General features: G+C 35.3%; 1 protein-coding gene across 15 annotated transcripts in view; it reads left to right on the top strand.

Annotated features, from left to right (window-relative positions):
* The window catches only part of DMD (dystrophin), a 1,120,784-nt gene that overhangs the window by 540,816 nt on the left and 553,012 nt on the right, over positions 1-26,956 (top strand). For all 15 annotated transcript variants that reach the window (XM_071750505.1, XM_071750583.1, XM_071750574.1 and 12 more), the window contains 2 exons: positions 4,303-4,497; positions 16,840-17,012. In XM_071750505.1, the coding sequence (XP_071606606.1) occupies positions 4,303-4,497; positions 16,840-17,012 (368 nt within the window). The remainder of the gene's footprint in view (positions 1-4,302; positions 4,498-16,839; positions 17,013-26,956) is intronic.

Raw genomic sequence — 26,956 nt, 5'->3', positions numbered from 1 at the left:
GTTGGCATAGGAAGGGGTGAATAAATCTTTACATATAAATATGTACTTGAGAATGGGCTTATTGGTCTCTGACAGCATTTGATCAAACTATTGCCTTTATAATGCTTTATTTAAACTATTAATGCTAACAATGGTCTCGCAAATATGATGTAGTTTAGAGTTTTCTCTAGAAAACAATAAAATGCTCTAAAGTTTGTTGGGCTCTATGAGGCATTGCTGCCTTTTTCCAGAAGGTGTGTCTTAGCTGCTACTTTTTTTCTGTATCAGCACACCTACATTTGTTCTTCCATGATGACTGGCTTTTTTACACTCTTATACATCTTAGAGCTGCTTAAAGAATACTTTCTCAAGCATTAACTCACCTCAGGAGGAGAAACATATTTGTTCATTTTTCCTGAGCTTCTCATCAGGATGCTACTAGGATCACGTCATGGTCCAGTAGTGCTGACAGGTGCATTTTGTAACTTTACTCCACTGTATTCTTTCTGTGTGGAGTTATTCACTCAAAAGCACAGCACAGTCAGGTTATTATCAGTTTGGAGACAGACAGTAGGAAGGGACCAAAAATGAAACCCTTATCAGGAGGCAGGACAAGAAGGCTGGAGGCTCTCTGGGTGTAAACTACTGAACAATAAAAATGATATTGGGATTGTTCCCTCTGTAGAAAGAAGAAAGGAAATGGATACACTGAGATGGGTGAAAAATGGTTTAACACTGGGTTTTTCTATGCTGAAAGGAAATAACAGAATTTTCCAAGGCTAGGTAGCTCTGATGCCTCCAGGTCATACTATTATAGATGCAGGCAGTAATCATCAGAGATAGGTTTTTTTGGAGGGAGATGTTTGATTTTGTGACCCTGCATTATTTCTGTGGGTTTTTTTCTCATGATGGTTTTTGTTTGTTGGTTGGTTTGGTTTTTTTGCTGGTTTTTTTCTTTGGTTTGGTTTGGTTTGTTCTACTTGTTTTGTTTTTTGCTTATTGGACTTAATGGCCAGTTCAGGGATGTGTTTCTTTGTGTTGCACCTGGTGGGATGTGGTAGCTACCAATAAAATTGTTTTCTCACTTCTAAGTAGAGTCATGTTAGCAGAAAGATCCTGTCCTTTAATTAAAAATATGTAGTGATGGGAAAATAAATTTACTTTTACACTGATGATAACTCTTGGTGAAAAGCAATGCGTGAAATGTTGAACTTTACCCCAAAATTGGTTGTTTTTTTTTTTTTTGGAGACTAGAAATAGTTTGCACATCAGTATATTACTGGGGATAAAGTAAAACCACAAAATAAATAATATCAATAAAAATTCATTTTGCAGCAATAACAATATAAAATGTAGGCATTTACACCGGAATATCCCCATAATTCTTAGCAGTTTTTAAAATATTATATATTATTTTAAAATACTACTTGGTTTTGAGTGTTTTCACATAACTAATGTATTCCACTTTGTCATATTCAACTTATTCAAAACCATTATTAAATTGTTATCTAAAACATGAATTTCCATTTTCTTTTTTATTTTTAATACTTATAAAATGTTAACCTATCTTGCTCTGATATACCGTTGAATATTATTTTTAATAGTACTTGTTCCCAGGTGATGGTATCTCTTTTTTTAAAAAACAAAACCAAAACCAAAAAACTCATCACAATATATCATTAAGTTTCAGCTATACATTTCTAGTAAAGGTGCTTCTCCAGAAAATAGGAAAGGATTCTGCCTGCTGCACAGTCTGCAGTATGGCGATTCCAGAAAATATGAGAACTAGCCAAAAATTTTCCACTTTCTTTACTGATTAAAATTGCCAGATCTGGTTATGCCTGCCCTCTGTTCCTTCGTACAAGATGCCAACTTTTGCCTTGGGTTCTTTTATGCTGCTCTCAATAGGGGAAAGATAGAAGGAAAAGAACACCTGTGACCTATTGAAAAAGCCATTGAAGTCAAAGAAATTACTGTATTGAATTTCCAACTCTTATTTAAACAGTATTGAGATGCTAATTAATTGGAATTTTTACTCTTTTTTTAGAACAACATATGAAATAATGTTGCCAAATATGAGGGCAGGTTCTGGTAGTGCTCTGCTTTCAACTATGGATCCATTTATTTTTTTGTCTGGTTGTAATACTTCACAGTTTAACTAACAATATATGCACTAATGATTATCATGAAGTAAAAATCTCCTGAATCTCTCCTGTATAACTACATGAGTAATCATCCAGTTTTCTTTAATGGGCATATGCAAACCATTAACATTGATCGAAGTTAAATATTAAACATATTTTGGGGATTTACTACAGCAAATATGTTGTACAAGGTTCAATCCTGCCTTTAGGTTTAAAGTAATTTTCCTTGAAGGCTGCTTTTCTATGAGTTCTTTGTCACAGTGATTGAAAGATTTTTGGCACTCCTATGAACACTTAAGAGTGATATCTATCAAGTACCTATGCATCATATTTCTTCTTGACTTTTTTTCTGGTTTTGGAAATTATTTAGAGCAGAAAAGTACATTTTTTATTTTATTTTTTTTTTATGTGCATATATGCATGCCCCGTTGCCTGCTGAGAATCTTCTGTTTTCTAATCAACTTTTTGTTTGGGTTTACAGGGGTAAACTGTTATTTTTGCAAGATGTAACATATAGAAACATATGTCATGAAACATATAGAGGCACAATAAAACATATTTATTTTGCATGATAAAAATTATAGCAGTGATACCGTAATTAGAGAGGTTTTGGTGTTAGTAGATGTGCTGAGAAAGTAATTTAGTGATGAAAATCTAAGCCCAGCAATTTGCACAAGAAATGCAGCAGAATAATACAGGTCTAAAGATAACCTTATGGACTTTTTAATGGGCTATGCACACATTTTCTGGAATGTACAACTCTGTAGTTAAGGATTTTAAAGAAAATTGAAGAACTGGGTGATTCAGCCCTGTAACTGAGGAGAGAAACAAAACATGAAATGGATGGACAAAGTAAATAGATAGATTAAAATGAGACAACTTGCTGAGGGTATATTCAAGACGGTGTTTTATTTTCCATACTGTGTAAATAGCTAACAGTAGTGTTTTCTTTGGAATCCATTTTATTTCACATGTATGGCTCCAAAATCCATGTTTATCAGTACTTGCAATGCAGCATCTAAATACTATCATTTTTGAAAGACAGTTTGCCAGCATTTGCTTGTATAAGTTCTTTGAGGTACTCATTATATATAGTATATATTTCTGAAAAGAAGACATCAAGAACAGTGAATATTGACCCTGCACTAAGAATGTGGTTTCTCAAAGCAAACAAATAATATATACTCATGGCATCACAAATAATTTATCTATCTTAAATTTTACCTTTTTTAATGGAGATGCTGGTGATCATGTATTTGGAATTTCATTAAAAGAAGCAATCACAGTTCTCCCTTCTCCAAAGCACACTTTTAATATTACTTATTATCTGTGGTCCGTAAACACATTGTATCAGAAATGTAGAGAATTTATATAAACAGTCACTTTTTTGTCACTTCATATGTCAGTATCTTTCCAAATGCAATAGAGCAACTATCTGTTTTCTTGGAATTAAAGTATTCTGGGATATTTTACCTTTGGTGTATGTGTGTGCTTTCAGAATAGGGTGTCTATTTCATACTTGATACAATAAAAAAACATTAAAATTCTTCAGGAACACACCTTTTCTGAAGATGTGTTGCTGGGATTTCTTTTAGAAACATAAATGCATTAAAGATCTTTCAGATCACAACGCTAAAAAATTTACTTTGTACTTTAAAGAGAAAGGTTTTAGGATAATGTTCAAAGTGCTGAGTTGACCTAGTTGTTTTGGTTTACATGTTACTTAAGAAATTGTGTCTGTTACACAAGTCATTATTTTACTTGACACTTTGAAATGATTTAGTGTTTTAGGCCTGGTATGCATAGAACTTCCATAATGAAGGACAGATTCTTAAAGAGGTGTGGTGATTTAAAATGAGAGTGCCTGCACTCTCATCATCTCAGTCTCAGCAACACCATAAATCTCAGAGTGCTCTGGCATTTTCTATCTTCACTTCTTTGGAGAGGAGGAAAAGAAAAGTTTGTCCACTTTTGCATAGATTAATTTTACTATCTGCCACTTCAAGCAGTCTAGTGGAGTGTGAGTGATCTATGTCAAAAAATGTCAAATATTTCCTGCATTTGTCCTTAGAAATTGTTTTTAATTGTTTCTAGGTTGTGAACTGGAAATTGCATTAGGTTATAAGTCTGTGTAGTGTTAAGAAACTAAAGGAAGCATTCTGTTGTATATCTATACTAGCAAACAGTTCATGAAGATACAGCTTTTGTGGTGACTGAATCTATGACTGTGGAAACCACTCATGTGCCTTCTACATACCTGGCAGAGATCCTTCAACTTCTGCAAGCCTTGTCTGAAGTAGAAGAGCGCCTTAATTCTCCTGTTCTGCAGGCTAAGGATTGTGAGGATCTCTTCAAACAAGAAGAGTGTCTGAAGGTAAGAGAAAAAAGCTTTCCTTACAGTAATAACTTTCTCTTGTTTAGGGGCTTCTGCGTATGGGAAGCCTGCCCTCCCTCTCAGAGACTTCTGTTTTATAAGTGCTCAGCCCTTCCCTGGGACGTGTGTATAGATCCTCATTGATGTATGAAGGCACTTTGGTGCAACACATATGAACACTGAAGAGTCAGTTTATTTTTATTTATTTATAAATAAAATTGGAAGGCAAAAGCATTAGAGCTTTAGAGGCAAATTGCCTCCCTGAATGGAACAGAAAGGATGGGGAGGGGAAGTTACATATTTAAAGTTGTGAATTTTTGACTCAAGTTTGTTTGTGTGTTTGTAATTTGAAAAAATATGTAAGTAACCCTATTCACACCCAATGTTGCAAGCTTTATTTTACTGTCTGATTTTAAAATACTTTTTTAGTAAAGCAGCAATAACAACAACAACAACAAAAAAAAGGTAAAGTTTAGCTCTTCCATTCCATGCTAGACCAAAACAACTTGAAGTCCAATTGGGACTGTACTCTGTGCAATTATTACAGCTTAGTTAACTAAACAGAAACTATTGTCCAGTAGGTAGATAGTGGAGCTAAATTCTGTAATTTTTATATGACTTTAAATAAAACAGTCTGGTTTCTTCATCACTTGCAACAGTTAAATCCTTTGAAATTGGTTGAATTTTTCCACACAGAAGTGACATAAAAAAAGAATAAGATTAACATTGTAAACCTCAGTAGATAAGTGAGTTATCAGCATCTGCAGAATAATGTTTGTGTGAGGAAAGCCTTGTAAAAATCATGCTTAACTGCTGCATGTAATTACAGCACTTCTAAATCATCATCTAGCATGAAGTGAAGACCACGTTTCCATTTTTTCTGTGATTATTTTGGGGAAGAAGAGGTTTTAACAAAAGAAAACAGCCTGAAGAGGCTGGAATTTGCCTACAGTCAGCTATACAGAAGTTTAGAGTGAGAATCAATGCAGAGGCTCTGGCTAAGTGGTCTGAATTGTCCTCTGTAGAAGCCCATTTATCTCTTTCCACAGCAAAGGAAATATAACAAAACCACATCCATATGCTGTTATTAGCTTCTATAAAATCGCATCTATTTATAATTCTTCTACATGCATAAATCTTATTTATATTTTAGGTGTCTGCACACACACACACACACAGATATGCTTTATTAACTCTGGAAAATTAGGGTGTTTTCAGTTTCCTAGCAAAGCAGTACAGTATGTGTAGGGAAGCATAACTGTGAGGTACTAGAGCTAAGGAAGCATATAATTGATAACAGGACTGTGTGAAATAACAGTAGGCTGTTCCTTATAGCACTTCTGATTTAGTGCCAGTAGATTAAAGTGGTTCTGAGCATTGAAGCACACAACATAACAATGTAATTGTCACTCTTTGTTTAAGCAAGCCCTTTTGATAGAATTATTCTTCTCCACAAAAAAAAGTCACAGACCATGTAAATCACGGCTAACGAGCTACCACTGGGTCCTTGTCTATCAGCTTGTGTTCATTACTAGGTTAGACAGAAAAACAGTGACCTTCCTGAAGCAGTTTACTGCCAGTTGACATCCTTTTAGTGCTTAATGCTTTACATTTGGAATATCTTTATCTGATTTATAGCCATAACTAATCTATTGTTCACCCACATATATTTGGCATTATCAAAGTTGACGCTGACTTTAATAATATTGATTACTGAGGTTACAAGTAAGTATCGCCTTAGATTTAATTTAACTGAACTATTAAATTGCCATGAGATGCATTTGTGGGCACAGTTCCATCTTCTTCCCAAACAAATCTCTTAAAAGAGGCAAAGGGATCTTTCACATATGTGGGCTTTGGGAAGGATATGGTTTTGATCTGAGGCTGCTTAATGAATATTTATTAACAAGGAAAAGCATTCATCACTGTCATTATCCTACAATAAAAATAGAAAAGTGGTGCATAAATTGTTGAGTGGCTGGTTGGGAAAGGTTTGAAATTAAGTTGTGGTTGATTTCTATTCCTGACAAATTTGCATGAATCAGATTATGGAACTGTCATGAATAGCTCTGTGTTTTAAAACTAAGAATGTGATTATTTATTTTTTTTACTCCCATTCAGAAGGAATCCATTTTAATTAATCCATAATAGGAAAAATAAGTATTTACAAGAATCTTTCATTGGTAACTGCTTCGTACATTTTACTTCAAAGTAAATATGCATAGATGACTTAAATCTCATTGCTTAGTGTCCAAAAGGATAAATATCAACTAAAAACTAAAAATGGCTTTTATTAATTGTCATAGATAAGTCTAGCACTGGCTTTTTGTATCAAGGAAAGATAAAATAGCAAAATACAAAGTTTTGATGTAAAAAAATGATAGCTTCTAATGTTTAGTAGAATATAATGGTTTTATGAGCCCATTTAGTAAATCTGATGAAACCATGTAATAGAAATGTTGTTCTCTTTATTTCAAGTTGTAGGAAGAAGAAAAATCATACAGAAAAAACAGGTCTTGTTTCTTTACTTCATAAACCTAACGATTCCAATGTTTCCATTTCATTCTATTACAAGATTTTCTACATATTAGGAAATACAGTACCTCTGGTTTTGTTCAGCACTGTGCTTACTCACAGTATTTAACAAACAGTTTAAACATTACAGTTCTGTAAAAGATAAACCTCCTTTTGATTGGATGGAAAAATCAAAGTTCACAGATTGAAGCACTAATAAATTCAGCTTAATGATATACGTTTAAAATAGGACAATCTTTTTTTTTAAATAAGCACAAGCATTATATAACTTGAGACTGATACTGATGATGTTCACATTGGTGGAGTTCATCTTTTTGTTTCTCAGATAGAATTATTTTTTATTACAATGGATTTTGTTATGTGATCAAGCATAGAGATAAAATGCCTTCAGAAATTAACTAATTATCCATAATTGCAATTAATGTGAAAATATTTCCTGAAAGTTAAATGAATGTATGGATTTTCATTTTTGCAAATTAAACTGTTTTTAGAAAATCAAGTTATATTGCTCATACTCAGCCAAAATTTTCCTGTGTGGTGATAGTTTGTTGTCCAGATTATTTAGTGGGACTGGTACACCTTGAAATCAATGTATTTAACTTGAGAATTTAAGCTATCACAATCCTTCTGCTTGCTAACACAGAGCAAAAATGAGTATTTAGGAAATACAGTTCACGTTTAAAGACATATGTGAGAAAGTGGTTGGTAGAATTTCATGCTAAAGAATTGCTGTCATAGTCATGGCATAGTTGTGCTTAGTCATTACTTATGTTCAGCTTCTTGTGTATTTCCAGTAGGAAATTCTTTACAAAAAGAATTATTATTATTAATATAAAGAAGAATATTCTTTATATATTCTTTATTCAGTTCATTAAAAATTGTATTGTTTGCTGTTGGTTTTTTTTAAGTGTTTTCATGCTTTGGGTTTTTTTTTTTTTGTTTGTTTTTTTGTTTGTTTTGCTCTTCTTTATCCCTTTCTTTTTTTAGTAAATATTTTCTTTCATAGAGTGTATTTTTTCCAGTTTTCTGCTTTGTTTTATTTCAGTATTCAGAGAATTTACTGTAAACATTACATATCCATGATTCTGGCAGTAAAAACCCCCTTTCAAAATGGTTTATGAAACCCATAATACCCATACTAGATATTGTAACTCATCGTTCTATACAGATTTTAAAATTATAAGTAATGTGGGGAATTTTTTCAGCCATAGACAATTACTCACAATTGTGCTATTTTGGTTTTCATCTTTGTATGAAAAGTATGAAATATAGTAACAAATCTGCTATTCATACAATTATAAAGCATCATTATACATATGCTTGGGTCAAAAGCAAATTTTGAATTTTTCACATTGGAATCCATATTTTTCTTGTATTAAGTGATTCTTTTAAAGAAATACCACCTAACATGATATTCAGAGTGGTTTTCTGCTGCAGCTCAGTAAAACCCAAAGAACTGTAACTTAGTGTAATCAAATACACTCTCCAACCAGATCTGCCAATAATGCAGTACTTAGTGGCTCATTTGTACACAGATATCTAAGGAACTGAATTTTTACAAGAAGTTGTCTTTCTGGGGCAGATAAAGACAAATTCCATGCAGTGAAAATGAACTGTTGTTCTCTAGCATTCAGATTTCTCTTCTCAAGAGCAATGAGATGGATCACTCCCCAAAGGCTACTGTCACTTTAGCTGCTAATGATTTTCCATTTTCCTTAAAAGTTAAAGCTTTGTGCACTTCTGTTAACCATGTTACAGAATGTTATCTCCCAAGGCATTTTTGATAACTAACTACTTGAAGCTATTCTCTTGAACATCAAAAATAGATGAGGTATTTGTGTGATACATGGATTTGTGCATACCCATATCTTTTGCATACCCTTTTTTTTTTTTTTTTTTTTTTTTAACACTCCTATGTCATCCAGTTGTGGATGTGGATTTCATAGTCAACTGTATTGCCTTTCTTTGCCTGTATCATCTGTGGTCTAAACAAAAGCAAAAATTTGACATTGAAATTGGAAATCATATGCCTCTGTATAGGCCATGAATTCTAAGCATTTAGGGACAGGCTATTTATCAATTCTAAGCTCCATAAATCATTTAATCTATTTTTAATATTTTAAAAATTATTCTATTAGGAAAAAAAAGCAAACATAGAATTTCAATATATGAAAGCACATAACATGGTAGGTGTAACAAGTAATAAGAATTAGAAAAGGAGGAAATAGCCTCAAGGTGTGCCAAGGGAGGTTTAAGATGGATGTTAGGAAAAACATTCTTCACTGAAACAGTTGTCAGGTACTTGAACAGGTTGCCCAGGGAAGTGGTGGGATCACCATCCCTGGAGGTGTTTTAAAGATATGTAGATGTAGTGTTTAGTGGTGAACTTGAAAATCTTAGGCTAACAGTTGAACTGGATGTATGATTTATTAACTCTTCATTTGATTATTTAAGCATGTCAAACACAATAAGTGCCTTCTGGGGTGGATGATGCAAGCTAAGACCTACTGAAAAGAAAGCTACTTAACTTGAGTGCTTAAGGCTGTCCAGGCAACTTTTAACATTTCAATTACATTTCCCCTGTTCTTTAAATATGAGAAATTTTACTCATAGATTATGTTTTGTGAAGTAGATGTCTCTTTTATATTGAAGGGATATAATTTGGGAAGATTTGGAGGCATTCAGAATTTTTATCCCCTGATATTTCTTATATTCAGATTAATAACATTGAGTACCTTAATGATCCATGGCCTGAGAGTATAAAACCAAGGTTTAGGTAGGCTGGGAAAGTCAAATGAGGTTTGTTGAGTAGTGGCACAGACACAGCACCTTTCACTTCAGATGACAGATTTCTAACAAGGGAGGAAACATATTTAGCAGACTGAAGGAATTACTTAAAACAAGAATGGTAGATGTCTTGTCTCTGGGATGGTAGACAATATGGAATATAAGTCCTATTTCTCAGTACCTATGGATTTAATTCCAAGATTTTGGGATTTTTTCTAAAGTTTATTTAGAAAATATTTTTTCTAGTTAGGTGGATAGCATATATAAACACTGAGGTGTGTAATATGAAATAAATGTCTTGGTCCATTACTTAAATTCTTATGCCAGAGAAATAATATTTCTAGATACTTAATATCTATCTTAGTTTGCTTATTGTCTGAATATCAAGTTGTATAAAACATGCTTTATCAGAACACATGATGGCAGACAATGAATACAAACAATGATAAAATTATTCAAATATTTTAGAATTTCATTGCTTTGGTAATAGCAATAACATGGAAAAAATCTGCTGTCACTATAAAACTTTGCTTTGATTTATTGGTAGCTTGTATTGTATCATGATATGTACAATACTGGTGGCTTATTTCCTACTTCTCTTGCATAGTACAAGTTGAAGTTTTTCAGTTTTTCTGTACCTTCCTTAGAATATTAAGCGTAAAAAACAGTATTTTCTGGCCTTTCTGAACGGCATAGTAATTTTCAGATTTAAAAAGTCTTTTTTTTTCTTATATAATTTTATAATGCATTTTACTGTATAATAGACTTGCATGCATTCGAAGAACATTTATGTTTCTTGCACTATTTACTTTGTGCAAAAAGCATGTAAATTAACAGATTAGAGATGGGAAATTTTCACAAAGATCGTGTGTTGGAGGTAACAGATTCCTCAAGACACTCTCCCATCTTTAAAATTTGACTGGCTGTGGATTTGTCTGAATTCTTTTTTGCTTTTGCTTTGCTAAATTCTAAGCATAGCTCTCTTCATTTCATAATCACTTAGCTCAAGAATTGTAAAAACCAGAAAATTAAAATAATGAATACATATATTAATTAAAATGGGTAGAATATTTAAAAAAAAACAACAAAAACCACAATTGCTTGAGCACAAAACCCCAGAAGTTGAGAAAGTGAACTGGGACTGTGATTTGTAATGTTTTTGTTAAGTGAGTGTTACATCCAGGATATAAAATTCAGGTGTTTATATTTCTGACAAAGAACTATTAAAATCACAAACAGAAAATAGAAAGGAATATAGCCCCTCATTTTCTATTCAGTAATACTAGCAAACCTTAAAGATGAAAAGTAAAGTCTTAGTGTCAATTTTCATAAATAAAACTATCTTTTAAATATCATTTAATTATCCTTTAAATTCAAGGGAGGTGATTCTCCCTCTCTACTCTGCTCTTGTGGGACCCCACCTGGAGCACTGTGTCCAGTTCTGGAGTCCCCAACATAAGAAGGACACAGAGCTCCTGGAACCTGTCCAGACAAGAGACACTGAAATGATCAGGGGGCCAGAGTATCTCCCCTGTGAAGGGTGAGGAAGTTGTTCCAGATCCAAGTAATTTATAATTTTTGGATCTGCAAGAACAAAGTCCAACCACCAAGGCTTGGGTGCAAGCATAAGGTTTCATTTGACAGATAATGGAAGGTAAATTGTATAACCCCAAGAAGATATGGTAAATATATTGTGAGGTAAAAGAAAGAGAGAAAAGATGCAAGCAAAAGAGAGAGAGAGAAAGAGATGGTGGTCGATTAAGAACAACAACAAAATGGGAACCTCTGTGTTGCTTTTGTGCTCCCAAATCCCTTCGGTTCCAGGCAAATGATCCCCTGCTCCTTTGCTGGCCAAAGGAGGGAAAACTCATCTTTGCAGCATTCCTCCTCTAGCAGGAGAGCTGCCATTAGCATAAGTTAGTTAGTTGCCTGTTGTCAGCAGGAGGCTGAAGTTGTCCCATTCGGTCAGAGACAGGTTGCCAGAGGCAATGTCTCACTGCAAGTTATATTCAGCTCAGTGTAAGTCTGTTGTCCCCCCTCCCTCCCCTTACATTCCTGTTTGTCACATTTGTCACCTGGGGCAAAGAAAATTCGCAATTCCACATGACTGGAACCTCACAGAAGTTGGAGTTGTCCTCCTGGAGAAGAGGAGGCGCTGAGGTGACCTTACAGCAACTTTACAATATCTGAAGAGGCCTACAAGAAAGCTGGGGTATGGATTTTTACACAGGTGTGTGTAGCAAGGGGATAAGGGGAAATGGTTTAAAAGTTGAAGAGGGGAGATTTAGGTTAGAGATTAGGAAGGAATTCTTTGATTTAAGAGTGGTGAGACACTGGCAGGTTGCCCAGGGAAGCTGTGGCTGCCCCCTCCCTAGAGCTGTTCAAGGCCAGGCTGGGTGGGGACTTGAATAACCTGGCCTAGTGGGAGGTGTCCCTGCCCATGCAGGGGGGTTGGAACTGGATGATCTTTAAGGTCCCTTCTAACCCTACCCCTTCTATGATTCCATTTAAGCTGCTCTAATTTATGGCTAATAGGCTCTTTGAATAGTTTCCTTTCTATGATATAAGATCATAAGTGTTTTTAAAGAAATGTATTATTTGAAATTTTGTTGCTTTTGAAATGTTCGAAGAAGAGGAACAAACTGTTAGAAAAAAAAGGAAAGCTTTTACCTAACTGTAAGAGATGCTATCTGTTGTTCTATGGAAAATCATATGTGCAATTTTTTCTGGACTTTGGCTTGTGTAGTTGACATTATTCCAGTGGGCAGAAGGTGGCAGGATTGTATCTACTATGCCATCCTTTTTGTAAAATGTTGTCATATAAATAAAATGTTTGTCCTACAAATTAAGTGAGCAGGAAGACGTTGAACAAGAAAAGTTATTCTTTTTTATCTAGTTGCAATTAAAACAGATGAATATGTGATGAAATTCCTCCCCCACCCCAAAAAAAAAAAATTGAATTGGCAAGCTGTGTTTCAATCTGTCAGAAACTAGTAAAAGACAATTCTACTTTTCATTTGTATTGACAAACATATGTTATATATCTGGATTACAATTTGTAGCAGAGATGTAGGGAAGGCAAAAGAATGTGATGGAATTTTGTGTTTGTCAGTGCACTGCTCTGCTCTGGTACAGCCTCACCTTGAGGACTGTGTGCAGTTTTGGGCACCACAGTGCAGAAAGGACATCAAGCTATTGGAGAGCATCCGAAGGGGAGCAACAAGGATTGTGAAGGGTCTGGAAAGGATGATTTATGAGGCGCAGCTAAGGTCACTTGGATTGTTCAGCTTGGAGAAGGGGAGGCTGAGGGGTGACCACATGGCAGTATATGGATGGTTTCTGCACCAGGGGAAGAGGTGGGACTGGCATCAGTTTCTTCACTGCTGTGACCCAAGATGGGACTCGGGTAAATGGTAGGAAGCTGAATCAGGGGAGGGTTACATTAGGTATCAGGAAAAAGTTTTTCACCCAGAGGGCAGCTGAACAATGGAACAAACTCCCCAGAGCAGCAGTCTCAGCACCAAGCCAGCTGAGTTCACAAAGCATTTGGATGATGCTCTCAGGCATGTGGTGTGACTCTGGGGGTGCCCTTCACAGGCACAGGAATTGGACTTGATGGATCTTGATGGGTGTCTTCTAACTCGGCATATTCTATGATTTCTAGTACAGCTTTTGTTTTCTTTAAAAAATCCATTAAATAGTGTTAGTGTAGACAAGAAATCTGTTGCACCTATGTAACTACTGCATTCTTATTTCTAATTACCCCTGGGGAAGTCAAATAGAACTGTTCAGTGCTGACTTTCCATGTCTATCTGAATCTATGTAAGCGAATGGCTGAGGAGCTCTTTGGATAGATTAATTTTCCATTGCAAGGATGGCAACAGATAAAGGAAGAGTCTGCTCATGTTAAGGGCCTCTAAAATATCTCCCGTGTTTCTTCAAATTTGGTGCCTGCTCTTCAGAAATGAAGGAACAAGAAACAGGATTTTTTTTAATGCATGATAAAACAGAACCATCAGGTTCTAGCTACAGGGGTTAATAAGACTGCAACAGGGCATTAGAGGGCAACTCTAATTTTTTTTGTTTTCTTTGTATGTTTGTTTGTTTGGCTTTCTACCACTCATTATTTTTCTGCTTACTGCAGAATAACACAACATCCTTTGATCTCTGACTCCTTTTTAAAATGCTGGTAGTGTGAAACAGCTTCTCACACACAAACCAGCAATTTGTACCTCTCATAACTCTGTCAAATCAGCGTTCTCCCCTATCTCTGGAAAAAAAAAAAAAAAAAAAATGCTGCACAGTTATGTGGAGTAAGTGGAGAATATTTTTCTGTTAAACAAGACCAGGAATCTTTGGTCAGTTGGCCTGATAAGTTCTCAGCTACAGGTTCTCAGCATTCATTCTGAGGCTTATGTATTTCAGAAAAAATAAGGGATGGAAACACAGTACAGTATTTATAGGTAGTGCTATTGGAAATTTAGAGGTTGAAGAAATGGTTGGAGAAAGGTTGCCCACAAAAGCTGTGGATACCTCATACACAGAATAACACTGAATGGTAGGAGCTGGAAGGGCCCTTTGGAGATCATCTCATCCAATCCCCCTGCCAGGAGCAGGTTGCACAGGATGGCATCCAGGTAGGTTTGGAATGTCTTCAGAGATGGAGACTCGACCACCTCTCTGGGCAACCTGTCCCGGTGCTCTGCTACCCTTAAAGCACCAAAGTTCCTTTTCAGGTTTACATGGAACTTCCTGTGCTCAGGTTTGTGCCCATTACCTCTCAATGGTAAATTACTGTCACTGGAAACATTGAAGGTCAGACTGGGTAGGATTTTGAGCAGCTTGATCTAGTGAAAGATGTCTCTGCCCATGGCAGAGGGTTAGATTAGATGGTCATTGAAGGTCCCTTCCAACCCAAATAATTCTATTATTCTATGGTAAAAGCTGAACATGAGTGTAAGTTTTTATCTAGACAGTATTCCTTTGTCTGTACAGCAGTTTCAGTGAGATATTTGCATGCCTGTATAAGGCACTAATTAAAAAGCATGAAATGTAAGAAATGGCTAAATACTATGACACTGATTGGAGTAGGGAGCCATTTATTTTTACAGTGCTCTTTGAATATGGCTATCACAAGAACTATCTGAGGCTATTAGTGGCTCATTGTTATATAAGATCCTCTGTTTAGTTTGGTGCAGATTTGTGTAAGCTTTGTTTATATCATCTGAATTACTGTTTCAAATGCGTAAATTGCCATAGTTAACCTTTCATCAGAGCAAACAGTGAAATCTTAACTTTAAAAACTTTAGGGAAAGAAAGATAAACTTTAGACAGGAAACAGATATATTCCTCAACCCAAAAAAATTATTTTTTTTTTTCATGCTGGCTGAGTTTTATTCAGTCAGCAAGAGTTATAATGCAAAGTTCACCATTGTTGGAAACCATAGTCATAACTTTTCAAAAGAATGGACTTAATTTCACTGAAGAATGTATTTGTGTTTTGCTGAAGGAAATCAACAGTTGTGACATGTTCTTGCTTAACATTTTTATCTTGACTAGTGCGGAAGAAAGAGTGTTTTCCTTTCAAATATGAATACCACAGAGAGAAATATAAAAATCCCCAGAGCAGCGCAAGTATTTTGTGTGTGAGGCTGAAGGACACCACCTAGAAGAAATGGAAAAGAATATGTAAAGAATTTATGATTAAGTGTATTTCTTAACCATCCATTTTACTTCTGTGTTCTCTCTGGTAGTGCTTACCAGCACTGTAAGGAAATGATCCCTGTATAAATCAGTTGCATAAAAGGCTTGCTTTTCCTCAAAACCGGCATTTATTTATCTGGTTTAGAACTTATACTGTGGGGCTGAAAGGTAAACTTATGTAATTCATGAGTTTTGGTTGATTAAAAAACAATATTTGAGCTATCTTTCTGGTAAAGAACAAAGAAATTGGAGATGCAGCAAATGATACAGCAGACTGAAGTGTGACAGGAAGTGTTCTTGCAGATTTCATTACATCAGTTTTGATTCACAGAGAGGAAGCCTATGCTAATCACTTTTTGTTACATTTAATGTCTTTATGCCTAAGTCAGCACACAGTTTATGAAAATATCTTTCCTCAGCATTGTTTTTTCTAAGAAATTCAGTCACTCAAATAATTATCAAAGATTTTTGGAGATGGAGAGAGATTGAACACTTCCTAGATCACAGAATAAAACAGCATATAAATGTATTTCTTCATTTCTTCATAGAGAACCTGTATAATTCAGTCATGGAACTGAACGGATCGATAAATTAATAATTATTGGTCATTGATAATTTGTAGAATTTTAAATGTTTTCACAAATGTAAGGATTTTGAAGATCCAGAGTAAACCTATTTTTTATTCCCTTTGGTCTTCTAGCATACAGCATTGTGCATTTAGGTAGGTCTACTGTGAAGTATTTTGTCTTTCCCCAAAACAAAAAAGAGCTTACTACTTGAAGAATGGTGACTGTTGTGATTGTTCACCAAAAGGCAAAACCAGTGATACCAGATAAACTACCTTTTTCATGCTATTACTTTGATATCTGTTTAATATTTGCTTAAACAAGTATAGAAAAAGCATAAAAAGGAAAATAATTAAAGAACACTTAAACATGAGTCTGTAAAATGGGACTTTATTCCACTTTCTTAATAAGCAATGGGGTTAAAACAGCTGTAACCTTGATTCTTTATTCCACTTTCTTAATAAGCAATGGGGTTAAAACAGCTGTAACCTTGATGTAGATGAAGTAATGAGTGTCTCAAGTCAATATAGTTTTGCTTCCCCTCCAGTTATCAACTTTCTCAAGGCTACTTTAAGTCTTCAAAGAAAAGACGAACATTCAGTTATTATTACCTGGTTACCATAAAATTGTTATTAATCTCAAAATCATTATTTAATTAGCATTCCCCCCCCCCCCATCTTACCATTTATAAACAATTACCGTTTATAAAAACAATGTTTTATTTTTCTTTTTAAAAACCTTGATATTACAGGGCATTAAAGATAACCTGGGGAAGCTGCTGGGTCAGATAGATGTCATCCAAAGCAAGAAGACATCAGCTTTGCAAAGTGCTAAACCAGCGGAAGCAGCAAATATACAAGAAAAGCTGACTCAGCTTAATTTCCAATGGGAGAAAGTTAATAAGATGTACAGGGACCGAAAGGCGTAAGTAACTTTTTTTAACTGGTTTTGGGTTTTTTTGGAAATGCCTTTTAAGGTCACAAATTATTCTTTCTTGTAAATAAGCATAGAATGTTTATAGCGAATAGTAATTTAATTTATGAGCACCATTGTAAAACTGAAAATATTTTGACCAGCTATCACTTGCACTGGACTGAAATTTGACATGAATTGCATGCATATTCCTATGTCATTGGAAATCGTATACCTTTACCCCAAGAAGCATTTACTCTTTTGTACCTGTACTGTTGATTTAAAAATTTGAATCTCTGATGGGTCCATCAGAGTAAAATCCTTTTTAGTTGCATATGATTTACTAGTTCAAGGAGCAGTTCTGACTTTATATCTAAGGAGCAGAGCTAGAATTGTTAGCAGCTCCAAATCCATGGTCATCCTTATATAAGTCTATATATTAGACATTATGCAGCAAGGCAAGACAATCAAAGGAAGCATAGAAAGGTGTTAAAATGAAAAGAAATAAAAAGCTGTGATCTTCTACAGTAACATATATTATTTTTTCCTTCTTTAGTATTTGTAGTGTTTGCAATCCAGGAATCTTATTATAATATTGCCAGACCTATTTTGTAAATTCAGTCATGGCTCATGTTAGTAAAACAAGGAAGACTTGCAATCCAATAATTCATTTATACTCTATAGTTTATATTTAATGTTTAAAATTTTTGGCATTGTGCAATAAAATACTTAGGTTTCTACTTCCTGTAATTCTTTATTGGATAATATAACAGATATTACTGGCAATGCTACAGAAATTTCTGTTTCATGGAATATATATATATATTTTTCACTGTGAGTAATTTAAGAGTTAACAGATAAGTCTGACTTGAATTAAAAATTGTAGTTTTGAGCAGTTATTGAACTACCACAGAAAATTCCTTGACAGTTATTCTGAAAATGTCAGCTGTTAATCTGGTACAGAAAATCCTTATGTATACAACTAGCTGCATTCATTGAAACTGTCCATTCATAGGAATTTTACAGATTTCACTCTCCAGACAATGCTGAAAACTTGACATTAAAAGTTTCATTTGATTTGCTACCCTGAAAGATAACAGATCAAAATTTGCTAAAATTCCACTTTTTTAGGAATCCCAGCATGTAAGCACTCACTAGAAGGAAAAAAAAACCCAAACCTTTTGTGGGCTTAAGGTGCATTGATTTTATCCTACAGCCCAAGCATTGGTAACTTTTGTGTTTTCTTTGTTTAGAAATAATTGTCAACAGCTGTCACATTGCAGGTTTGTATAGACACATAATTTCCACCATCAGCCAGTCACTAGCTTTGATTTTAGGTTGCTGGAGAGAGAGAGAGACAAAGAAAGTTTAAAAAAAAAAAAAAAAGAAACAGAGAGAATCAGAGTAAACAAATGTAATTCAGTAATCTTAAGGATGTCTCTGTTTTGTCTCAACATTTTACATAGAATAAACTGAAACAGATCTATAATCTGGTAAGGTTTCCAGATTCTCCCCTGTGCAGCAGCTGTGTAAAAAAATAGTAAGCTTGGCCCTGGTGTGGTATGCAAATTTCTTCTGTTTGTCATGGTGCTATGTACAAAAGTGAAGAATAAATGAGAAGCAGAGAGTGGAGCAAGCTGCTCACACTGAGAGTAAAAATGGGATATTTGGCGTTGTGTTTTTCTCAGAGTCTGGCTTTGCTAAAGCTCTGACTGGTATAGGAGATCAAGCTTGGAGAATATCTCCCCACGTGCATTTTCTACCGGTGGTGCATAGCAATTTCCTGTTAGCTGAAAGCTTGAACCACCAACACTGCAACTCAGTTGTCCTGTATTTAGGATATAGTGATGTTTAGCCAGCAGCAGAAAGTATTCTGAGGTGGAATGAATTAGTGTTTGTCAGGTATTTTGAGGTCATCAGCTAAAGGCACTAGAGAAGCGTAAAGGATGATTACTGTCCAGCTGGTGTTTGCCTGGGGGAGTCATCCTCTTTTAGCATGATGGACAGCAACTCAGAGGGAGGATGAGTTTGCCTGTGGTATGGAATTGCACACCCTTTTCCTTTAAATCTTTAGATTGTGGTGCCAGTCTTCCTGTGTCACTGTTTCACTGGTTTTGGTTGAACTCTGAGATGATCCCTGTATCTTCTGCAGTTTTTTGGACTTCAGATGAATGCTAGGGAGGAGATGAAAGACAGTATGGCTTTTAGCATTTTCCTTCTAGAAGTTTGTGTCTATAAGGGATAGATGTATCACTGTAAGTCTGCCTTTGACACATGGAGGAGTATTTATGAGGTAAGCTGATGATGTTTTAGTGCAGTTTTGGGATTATTATTGGAGTTCTGTCTTGCTTACAAGGGAGTGTGCATAAGTGAGTGTGAGTATTCCACAGCTGAAAGGTTACAGAAACATATAGAGCATATTATATATATATATATGCACACTATATTATGCTCATTTCAATATTGGTTTTAAGAAAACAAAGGGTTGTGATAGCATGGAAATTAATATTTAAGCAAATGCAATGTCATCTATCACCATGGTAGATGGAATAAGAAAAAAAAAACAAAACCAACCCCAAAAATCTCCCCAAACCCCCCATTTCTTTACCTCTGTAGTTTACTAGCAGAGCTCATGCTAGATATAACAGAAATCAATAGAAACAGATTTCCTGGAAGCCCTGATTCATATCCAGATACTTTGTAATTGTAAGATAGTTATATTACAGTGCCAGTAAGAATAAGCATTCAGATGTTCTCATTTTTTCCTGTCCTTGTACCAGAATTTAAAAAGTCTCCCTTGTTTGCAGCAGACTTAGATACTATTTTTAATATTAATCATGGCTATTTTGGATGGACCAGGTCCCTCTATATCTTCAATGAGAACACATAATAGTTGGAAAAATAATTTAAATATTATTCAATCAATAATAGATTTTTAAATTACTGTCTTCAATAACAATTTACCTTACCAACTTATCACTCATGGGAGACATTTTTAAATCTTTATTATTATAAAGAATAAAGATTATTATAAAGATTATTATAAAGAATAATTGTCTTCCCAGGATATTTGCATAAATCACAGGCAGGGACTGCAGAAAGAAAAGGCAGGGAATGAGAGAAGTAAGATCTGCAGGATGTAGGAGAAGAGCAGGTTCAAGACCACCTAAAGAACCTGAAAATGCAAGTCCGTGGGACCTAACAGGATCCATCCATGGCTCCTGAGAGATCTGGTAGATTAAGCTCCATCCAAAGCTGATTTCCATCATATTTGAAAAGTCATGGCAGTCTGGTGAAGTTCCCACTGGCTGGAAAAGGGGAAACATAACCCTGCATAGTCCTGCACCTAGGTCAGAGTGATCCTATGCACAGGTACAGGTTGGGAGGAGAATGGATGGAGAACAGCTCTGGGGAAATAGACTTGGGTTGTTGGTTGATGAGAAGGTCAACATGAGCTGGCAATGTGCATTTGCAGCCCAGAAAGCCAACTGCATCCTGGGCTGCATCAAAAGAAGCTTGGCTAGCAGGGTGAGGGAGGTGATTCTCCCCCTCTGCTCTGCTCTTGTGAGACCCCCACCTGGAGTACTGTGTCCAATTCTGGAAATCCCTGCACAGGAAGGGCATGGAGCTGTTGGAATGGGTCCAGAGGAGGGCCACAAAGTTGATCAGAGGGCTGGAGCACCTCTCTTGTGAGGACAGGATGAGAGAGGTGGGATTGTTCTGCTCTTTCGGTACCTTACAAGAAAAATGTGGATGGACTTCTCACATGGGCATGTAGTGATAGGAGAAGGGTTAATGGTTTCAAACTGAAAGAGCAGATTTAGGTTAGACATAAAGAACAAACTCTTTAGTGTCAGGGTGGTGACACACGGGCACAATTTGCCCATGAAAGCTGTGCATGCCTCATCCCTGGCTGTGTTCAAGGTCAGATTGAAAAAAAAAAGCTGATACTAGATATCTTTACAAAGTGTTTCTTGCTAATTCTGAAGAAGGAAAAATATTATATGCCAGTGTTATATCAGAAAATATCCCAAATCCATAATAATGCTGCCAAAGCAGATTGATGACATTAGAAAAGTTGCAAACAATTAGCATTTTTTATAGTAACAAGTGCAAACCACGAAGAATTACTTAATAGCCTTACTTTAAGAATTCATTTTTGGACATCAGTACCATTATTTCTCAGTATCCTCAAACTAGCTGTTGATTAACTTGATAAGGCCTAATGAAAAAGAATCTATTAATTGGCAGAGAAATATTATTTTGTGGTTGTATTCTTAACACCACATAGATGTTGTAATCCCTTTCTGATATATTCTCTTGAGGTGGGAGCTAATCTGTGCATGGATCAAAATATTAGGAAAATGAAATGCAAGATAGTGTTTGTTTCAAATTTAAGTAACCTGCATATGTCCTGCACAACTGCAGAACCAGCTGCCAGTAAGCCTTGAGGACTTGCCTGTCTACATATCTGAATCAGTTCCAGCCTGTGTGATCTGCTTGCTCAATTAAAAAACGTATAGATATCATGCTGAGCTATTTCAGTTCAGCTCCAGTGACATATTCAGAGTAAAATTATCTTTTTAGAATATGAGATACTTTTTCAGAGTAATATCTATAAGCAATTGATGAGTTTAAAGCCAGGTAGTATTAAAATACAGAGGAAATCCTCTTACTTAAATATAGATTTCCAGAAACATTTAGATGCCTGAAGACACCTTGCGTGACCTCAGCCTCTTCAGAGGGGCACAAATCATGTTCTTCCTGTCACAGTCTTTATGGATTTCTAATGAATATTCCACTATAAAACTATGCTTCTGACTGAATCTCCCAGTGACTGTCCATTATACAATTATTTTATCTTGCAAAACATCCAACTGTCCAAACTGAAAACAAAATATTAAATAGTCACATTTAGAACCTATAAGAAAACAGTTTTATGGTCTTGACAGTCAAGGACCTCTCTTAAGAAACATAAAATTAGAATTACTATAGATGAGTCGTTCACTATTCATTAGATAACCTAGAGGGCTGTTAGATAACCTAGGGCATTTATGGTTTTTTTCTCCCAAGTTTCTCAGTTGTGGTTTCTCAATTTCCATCTGTGGCATCAACAATGCTCTACAAGTGAGAAGTCATTGAAGACATGAAGCATCTGACTTTATCCTTATCCTTATCCTTATCCTTATCCTTATCCTTATCCTTATCCTTATCCTTATCCATCTGTCCAAATTTCAGTTACTTATTTTGCAGTACTTGTGTAGATTCCTTCTCAATTAAATACTTCCAGGCATTTCTTCCAGAGGTAACTGTGTTGTACTATTTAGTGGGTCCAATAACATGTTAGGGAGACTAGATATGGCCTTATATTCAGCCATCAATATGGCTCTTTTCATTCAGCAATGTGTATTAGAAAATCTAAATGGAATAGCTACAAGTGAAATTTATTTGTTAAAACTTAAATTGCAAATTTGAGGCAGGATGAGAAATGATACTGTAGCTTTTGGGAAGAGAGTCATCTTTATTAAATCACTGCCATACAGATGGTTTTAGAGCTTAACAGAGACAATTCTTGATATGGGAATTGAAAATGTCTGTAGAGTAAAATGAGGTGAAAATAACTAATTCAGGATTTCTTTTAATAAGTAGATCTGATTATCTCATCTGAAACAGCATGTTTTTGCTGTGGAAGTATTTCAGCTGAAAAAGAATCTTGAATGTTTTTAAATCACCAACCCCCAAGCCTGACAATTCGCATAACTTAGCATAACTTTACTATAAAATCTCAGTGACAAAAGTGCATTACATTCATACAAGAGTTATTGTAGTGGCTTTTTCTGCTGCATAAACCAAAAGAATTTCACTGAAATGTCTGGGAAATGTTTTGGCTTAGCAATGAATGTGTGGGCTGTAGATCTATGGGAATGTGAATATGTATGAAGACAAATGTGGGCAGAAGTAAATAGTCTCTGAGCCATGCGGATATGAACTGTCTTGGGCCATCATGTCAGATAAAAAAAATAATGTGACATTGAGGTCAGTGTCATAAGATATGAAACCTGGCTGAAATTCAGGGTATACTTGCTTTAAAGACAACGTGGTTAGTGCAGCTGTGCCATTTCACAGATAGCCCTGATTTATATCCAGCCATCTCAAAGCAGTGGCAGAGCTCATTCATACCGAGCTACATCCATCTGTGTAGGCATAGCCAAAGAGACTTGCAGTATATCCTCAGGTCTGAAACTTTATTTGCAGTGACTTCTGTTGCTTTCTGTAAGTGTTGACAATTAAGGGGTGCTTCCACTGCTGGAATTGCATCGTTATGTGGTGCTGTGCAAGAATTTTTAACCTGGATGAATATTTAGCTGGGTCAGCTATGCACTGAATGAAAGATGATGTTGCAGCTACAGCCATTAGGTCCACCATAATGGATTCACTACAACAAATTCCTTTGCAGAATTCCCGGGGTGCTTTTTAAGGAATTACTGCTCTCTAGTTGCCATGACATACAGCTACCTTTAAATACCTCCTGGGAGAGCAGTTTCTCGACAGTAGAGGGAGCCATCTTTTAACATCTGTGGCTAAAATAAGAAGTTACAATTTTCTGGTTTAGAGTTTTCATCACTGTCATTTCTTTGCTGTGGTTCTTACAGCTATCATCTAATAAATATGATTTTCTGTTTCTTCCTCTGAGGCAGTTTGAATGAAGTTTTTTGGTTTTTTTTTCTTATATGTTTTACATATCAGCCTATGTGCAAAGGAGGTAAAGAAGAGACACATTGTTTGGAGTAAAAAACAAGAACTTTTGTGGTAGTCATAGACCGTGGTAATGATAGTTTTGAGACTTAACAAGTTCAACCTTCTGTCCTGGTGACCTGCTGTAATTCAGTAGTGTTGGTCAGCTTTATAATTTCCTTTTTTTGAAGGCAAAGTTAGTGTTTGGGGTGATCTGGGCAAAATAAATTTGATACTTCTGGTTTAATCCAGAATATTATGGGAACTGAACTGAAAAAAACCCTTTTCCATTGGCTCATTCTTATAGCACTTGGTACACTGCACACTGACAGAGTTGTCTCTTTTCCAGAAAATTTTGTAATCTATACCTTCAAGATTAATTTAGCCTTCTATTTATGTATCTGGGAAAGCACAAATATTGTTTTATTTAACACAAAAAGGAATTCTCTTAAATTGACACAAAGTATTTTATAGATTTTTCTGTAAAATTAATCAAAATACCTGTTTTCTCTTTACTGTTATTTTGGGGAGACTCTAACATTGATCCATTGCAATTAGTTCTTTCTGAAGTGATGCTCTCTATTCCTTTCTAGAATAAATAATTTCCTTTTATATTAGATTTGATTTTAAGAATCTTCATGTGATAGGTAATTATCTTAAGTGTCCAGTTACTTTTCCAGAAAAAGGAGTAATTCATAGCATGAGGTTGAAAATGTTCTTTCAAGTTACACTTAAAAAAATAAGAGTGACAATCATTTTGTTGTTCTTTCTTAGGAAAAATAGGGTTAGTAATAACTTCATTAAGACCTTGAGGCAATTCTCTACCTATTAGGGAAAGAGGGAGATAATACTGCAAGATTGTATAGCCTCTGTTCTGACCAGATGGTCTGATTTATTCTTCATGTCAATGAGTCTTATACGACAGCAACAAAATTAAAAAGAAGTGGGCTCCCAAGGTTGGAAAAAAATAACAAAAATTCACATATACTTCCCATAGAATGCAGAGTATACCTATATTTTTTTGCATGTGTTAACAGAATGGCTGAAACAAAGTTGCTAAACAAAATGGACCATAGTAAGCTCTTCTTGTTTTTATGAAGAGGTAAAACAAATAGCGTGTGTTTTCTTCTCTCTGCAAACAGTTTTCCAAAATCCTGTAACAACGCAATTACCATTGAGACTGATATTTCCCTGTCAGATTTGGTTGAAATTGGCTAAAGAAGCTAGAAAATTTATTGTCTTTTATTTGGTTAGCCTGTTAGTCATAAAGAAATTTACTGGAATCCCTTCTACAAACTTATCCCTGTGTGATTACACCTTGCTCCTAAGTTTGTAAGCTGTCCTGATCCAAGTTTTATGTAAGATCTAGTTATGGTGATTTACAGGGGATTTTAATTTCTTTATTTAGTGCAACAGAATCAGAGAATAATTCATGTTGGAAGAGACCTTAAGAACTCCCCCAGCCCAATTGAAATACTGCACAAAACAGGGTCAGCACTGATTGACCAGGTTGTTCAAGGGTTTAGCCAGGCAGCTCTTAAAGACCTTCACCAATGGCGACTGCACAGCCTCTTAGGAACATGTTCTGAAGGTTGACTGACCTCATGGTGAAGTTTTTATTTTGTTTGGCTCTACAAAGCTTGTGGTCCAGATTTTATTGACAGATGAAGCGCTTTATTCTGCAGAACTGAAAGTATAGTGGTTTCAAGCTAAAACATACACATGTATAATAGTTGGGTGCTATAAAACCTACCTCAGTGAGTGCTTTTATGAGCATAGTCTTGAGGTAAAGGGTTTAAAAGCACTCACTGCTAGGGAGGTCTAGATGGGCAATAGGAGGCTTTCAAGTGGTGCATCTGACACATTACTTGTTTAGTCCAGATCTTCTGTTTGTCCCTACCATGGTCTGAGTTATGCAGAGAAGGGGTCTTGGAGAATCTGCACTGGGCTCCTGTTGGATTAAAAAAATTAGGAAGTTATACATGAGGAGTACACCTAGTTTACTTCAACTGAACATTTACCCCACTGGCCTACATTAGAGAGCTTGAAGCTCCAAAATGATCACATGTGTAAGTTGGCATCGTTGCCTTAAAATTAAGCATATGTTTAGTCAGCTTAATGCCAGCCTAATAAGTGTCCAGTTACTGGCTTATGCTTCTTCCTGGCCAAGAAGGGGAGATTTTTCTTTTTCCCTGTTCTCTTTTGTGTTTTTCAGTGATGCTAACTACTTGAGCTGAATTTCTGCCTTGTGCATCTGTACTATTTTCAGTGAGATTCCCTGCCCCTGCAGAAATACAAATATGAGGAGTGTCTATCAGTCAGTATCTCACAGGAATCCCTTATCTTTTGAGACAGAATTCATATTGACTATGGAGTGATTTGATAATAGGAAACTGAATTTTCTACAAACAAAATGGGACAATACACTAAAAAAAAAAAAAAAGGCAACCCATAGTTGCATGTTTTGTCTGGTAGGATAGTTACTGTAAAGCAAAATCTAAAGCAAATGCAGTTTAAAAATATTCTAACTATTTTTTAAACAACCATAAAATCAGTGATTTGTGGCATTGTGGTTCCCTGAAGTAGAAGCAAATGCTTATATTTCTGTTTTCAGAGAAAGAAAAAACACCCATATGTTCATCATTCCAATAGCTGTTTAGAACAAGCCAGCATTTGTTAAAGGAATTCAGAATAGTAGGATTTGTGTATTTAGTACTTACTAAGTAGCTGTCACAGATTAAATCCATTATCAGAATTCTGTGCCAAAATCTAGGTGCTTTTAAAATTCTCACTATGATAAAACTGGCACCTGGTCTTTTAAAAAGCATGTCTGAAAATAGGATGCTGCCAAAAATAATAAATCTCTTCTTCCAGAATCATAATTGCAATCTAAACAAGTTAAAAAAAAAATAAATAATGAACTCATTAACTCAGAAGATTAATAGTTTGGGGATGTAGGCTGAAAAAAATGTTTAATTGCTTAATAATTAATAATTTTTGGTGAAATACCGATTAAAATGCTCCAGTTTTTAATATAGCCTGTATGTATATTATTAGATCATGCTAAATATAGTAATCACAATTTCTTTCTGTCTGGTACCAAAACACAATCAAAATCACAGTGATATGCAGGTCTTCCCAAATAGCAGTCTTCTAAAAGCCATCAAGATGATTTTCTTATATTTGGTATTTCAAGGGCAAACTCTTCCCTTTTGTAAGGT

Source organism: Heliangelus exortis, chromosome 1 (genome assembly GCF_036169615.1).
Source record: "Heliangelus exortis chromosome 1, bHelExo1.hap1, whole genome shotgun sequence".
NCBI classification, from domain to species: domain Eukaryota; kingdom Metazoa; phylum Chordata; class Aves; order Apodiformes; family Trochilidae; genus Heliangelus; species Heliangelus exortis.
This window is presented reverse-complemented; position numbering and strand designations above follow the sequence as displayed.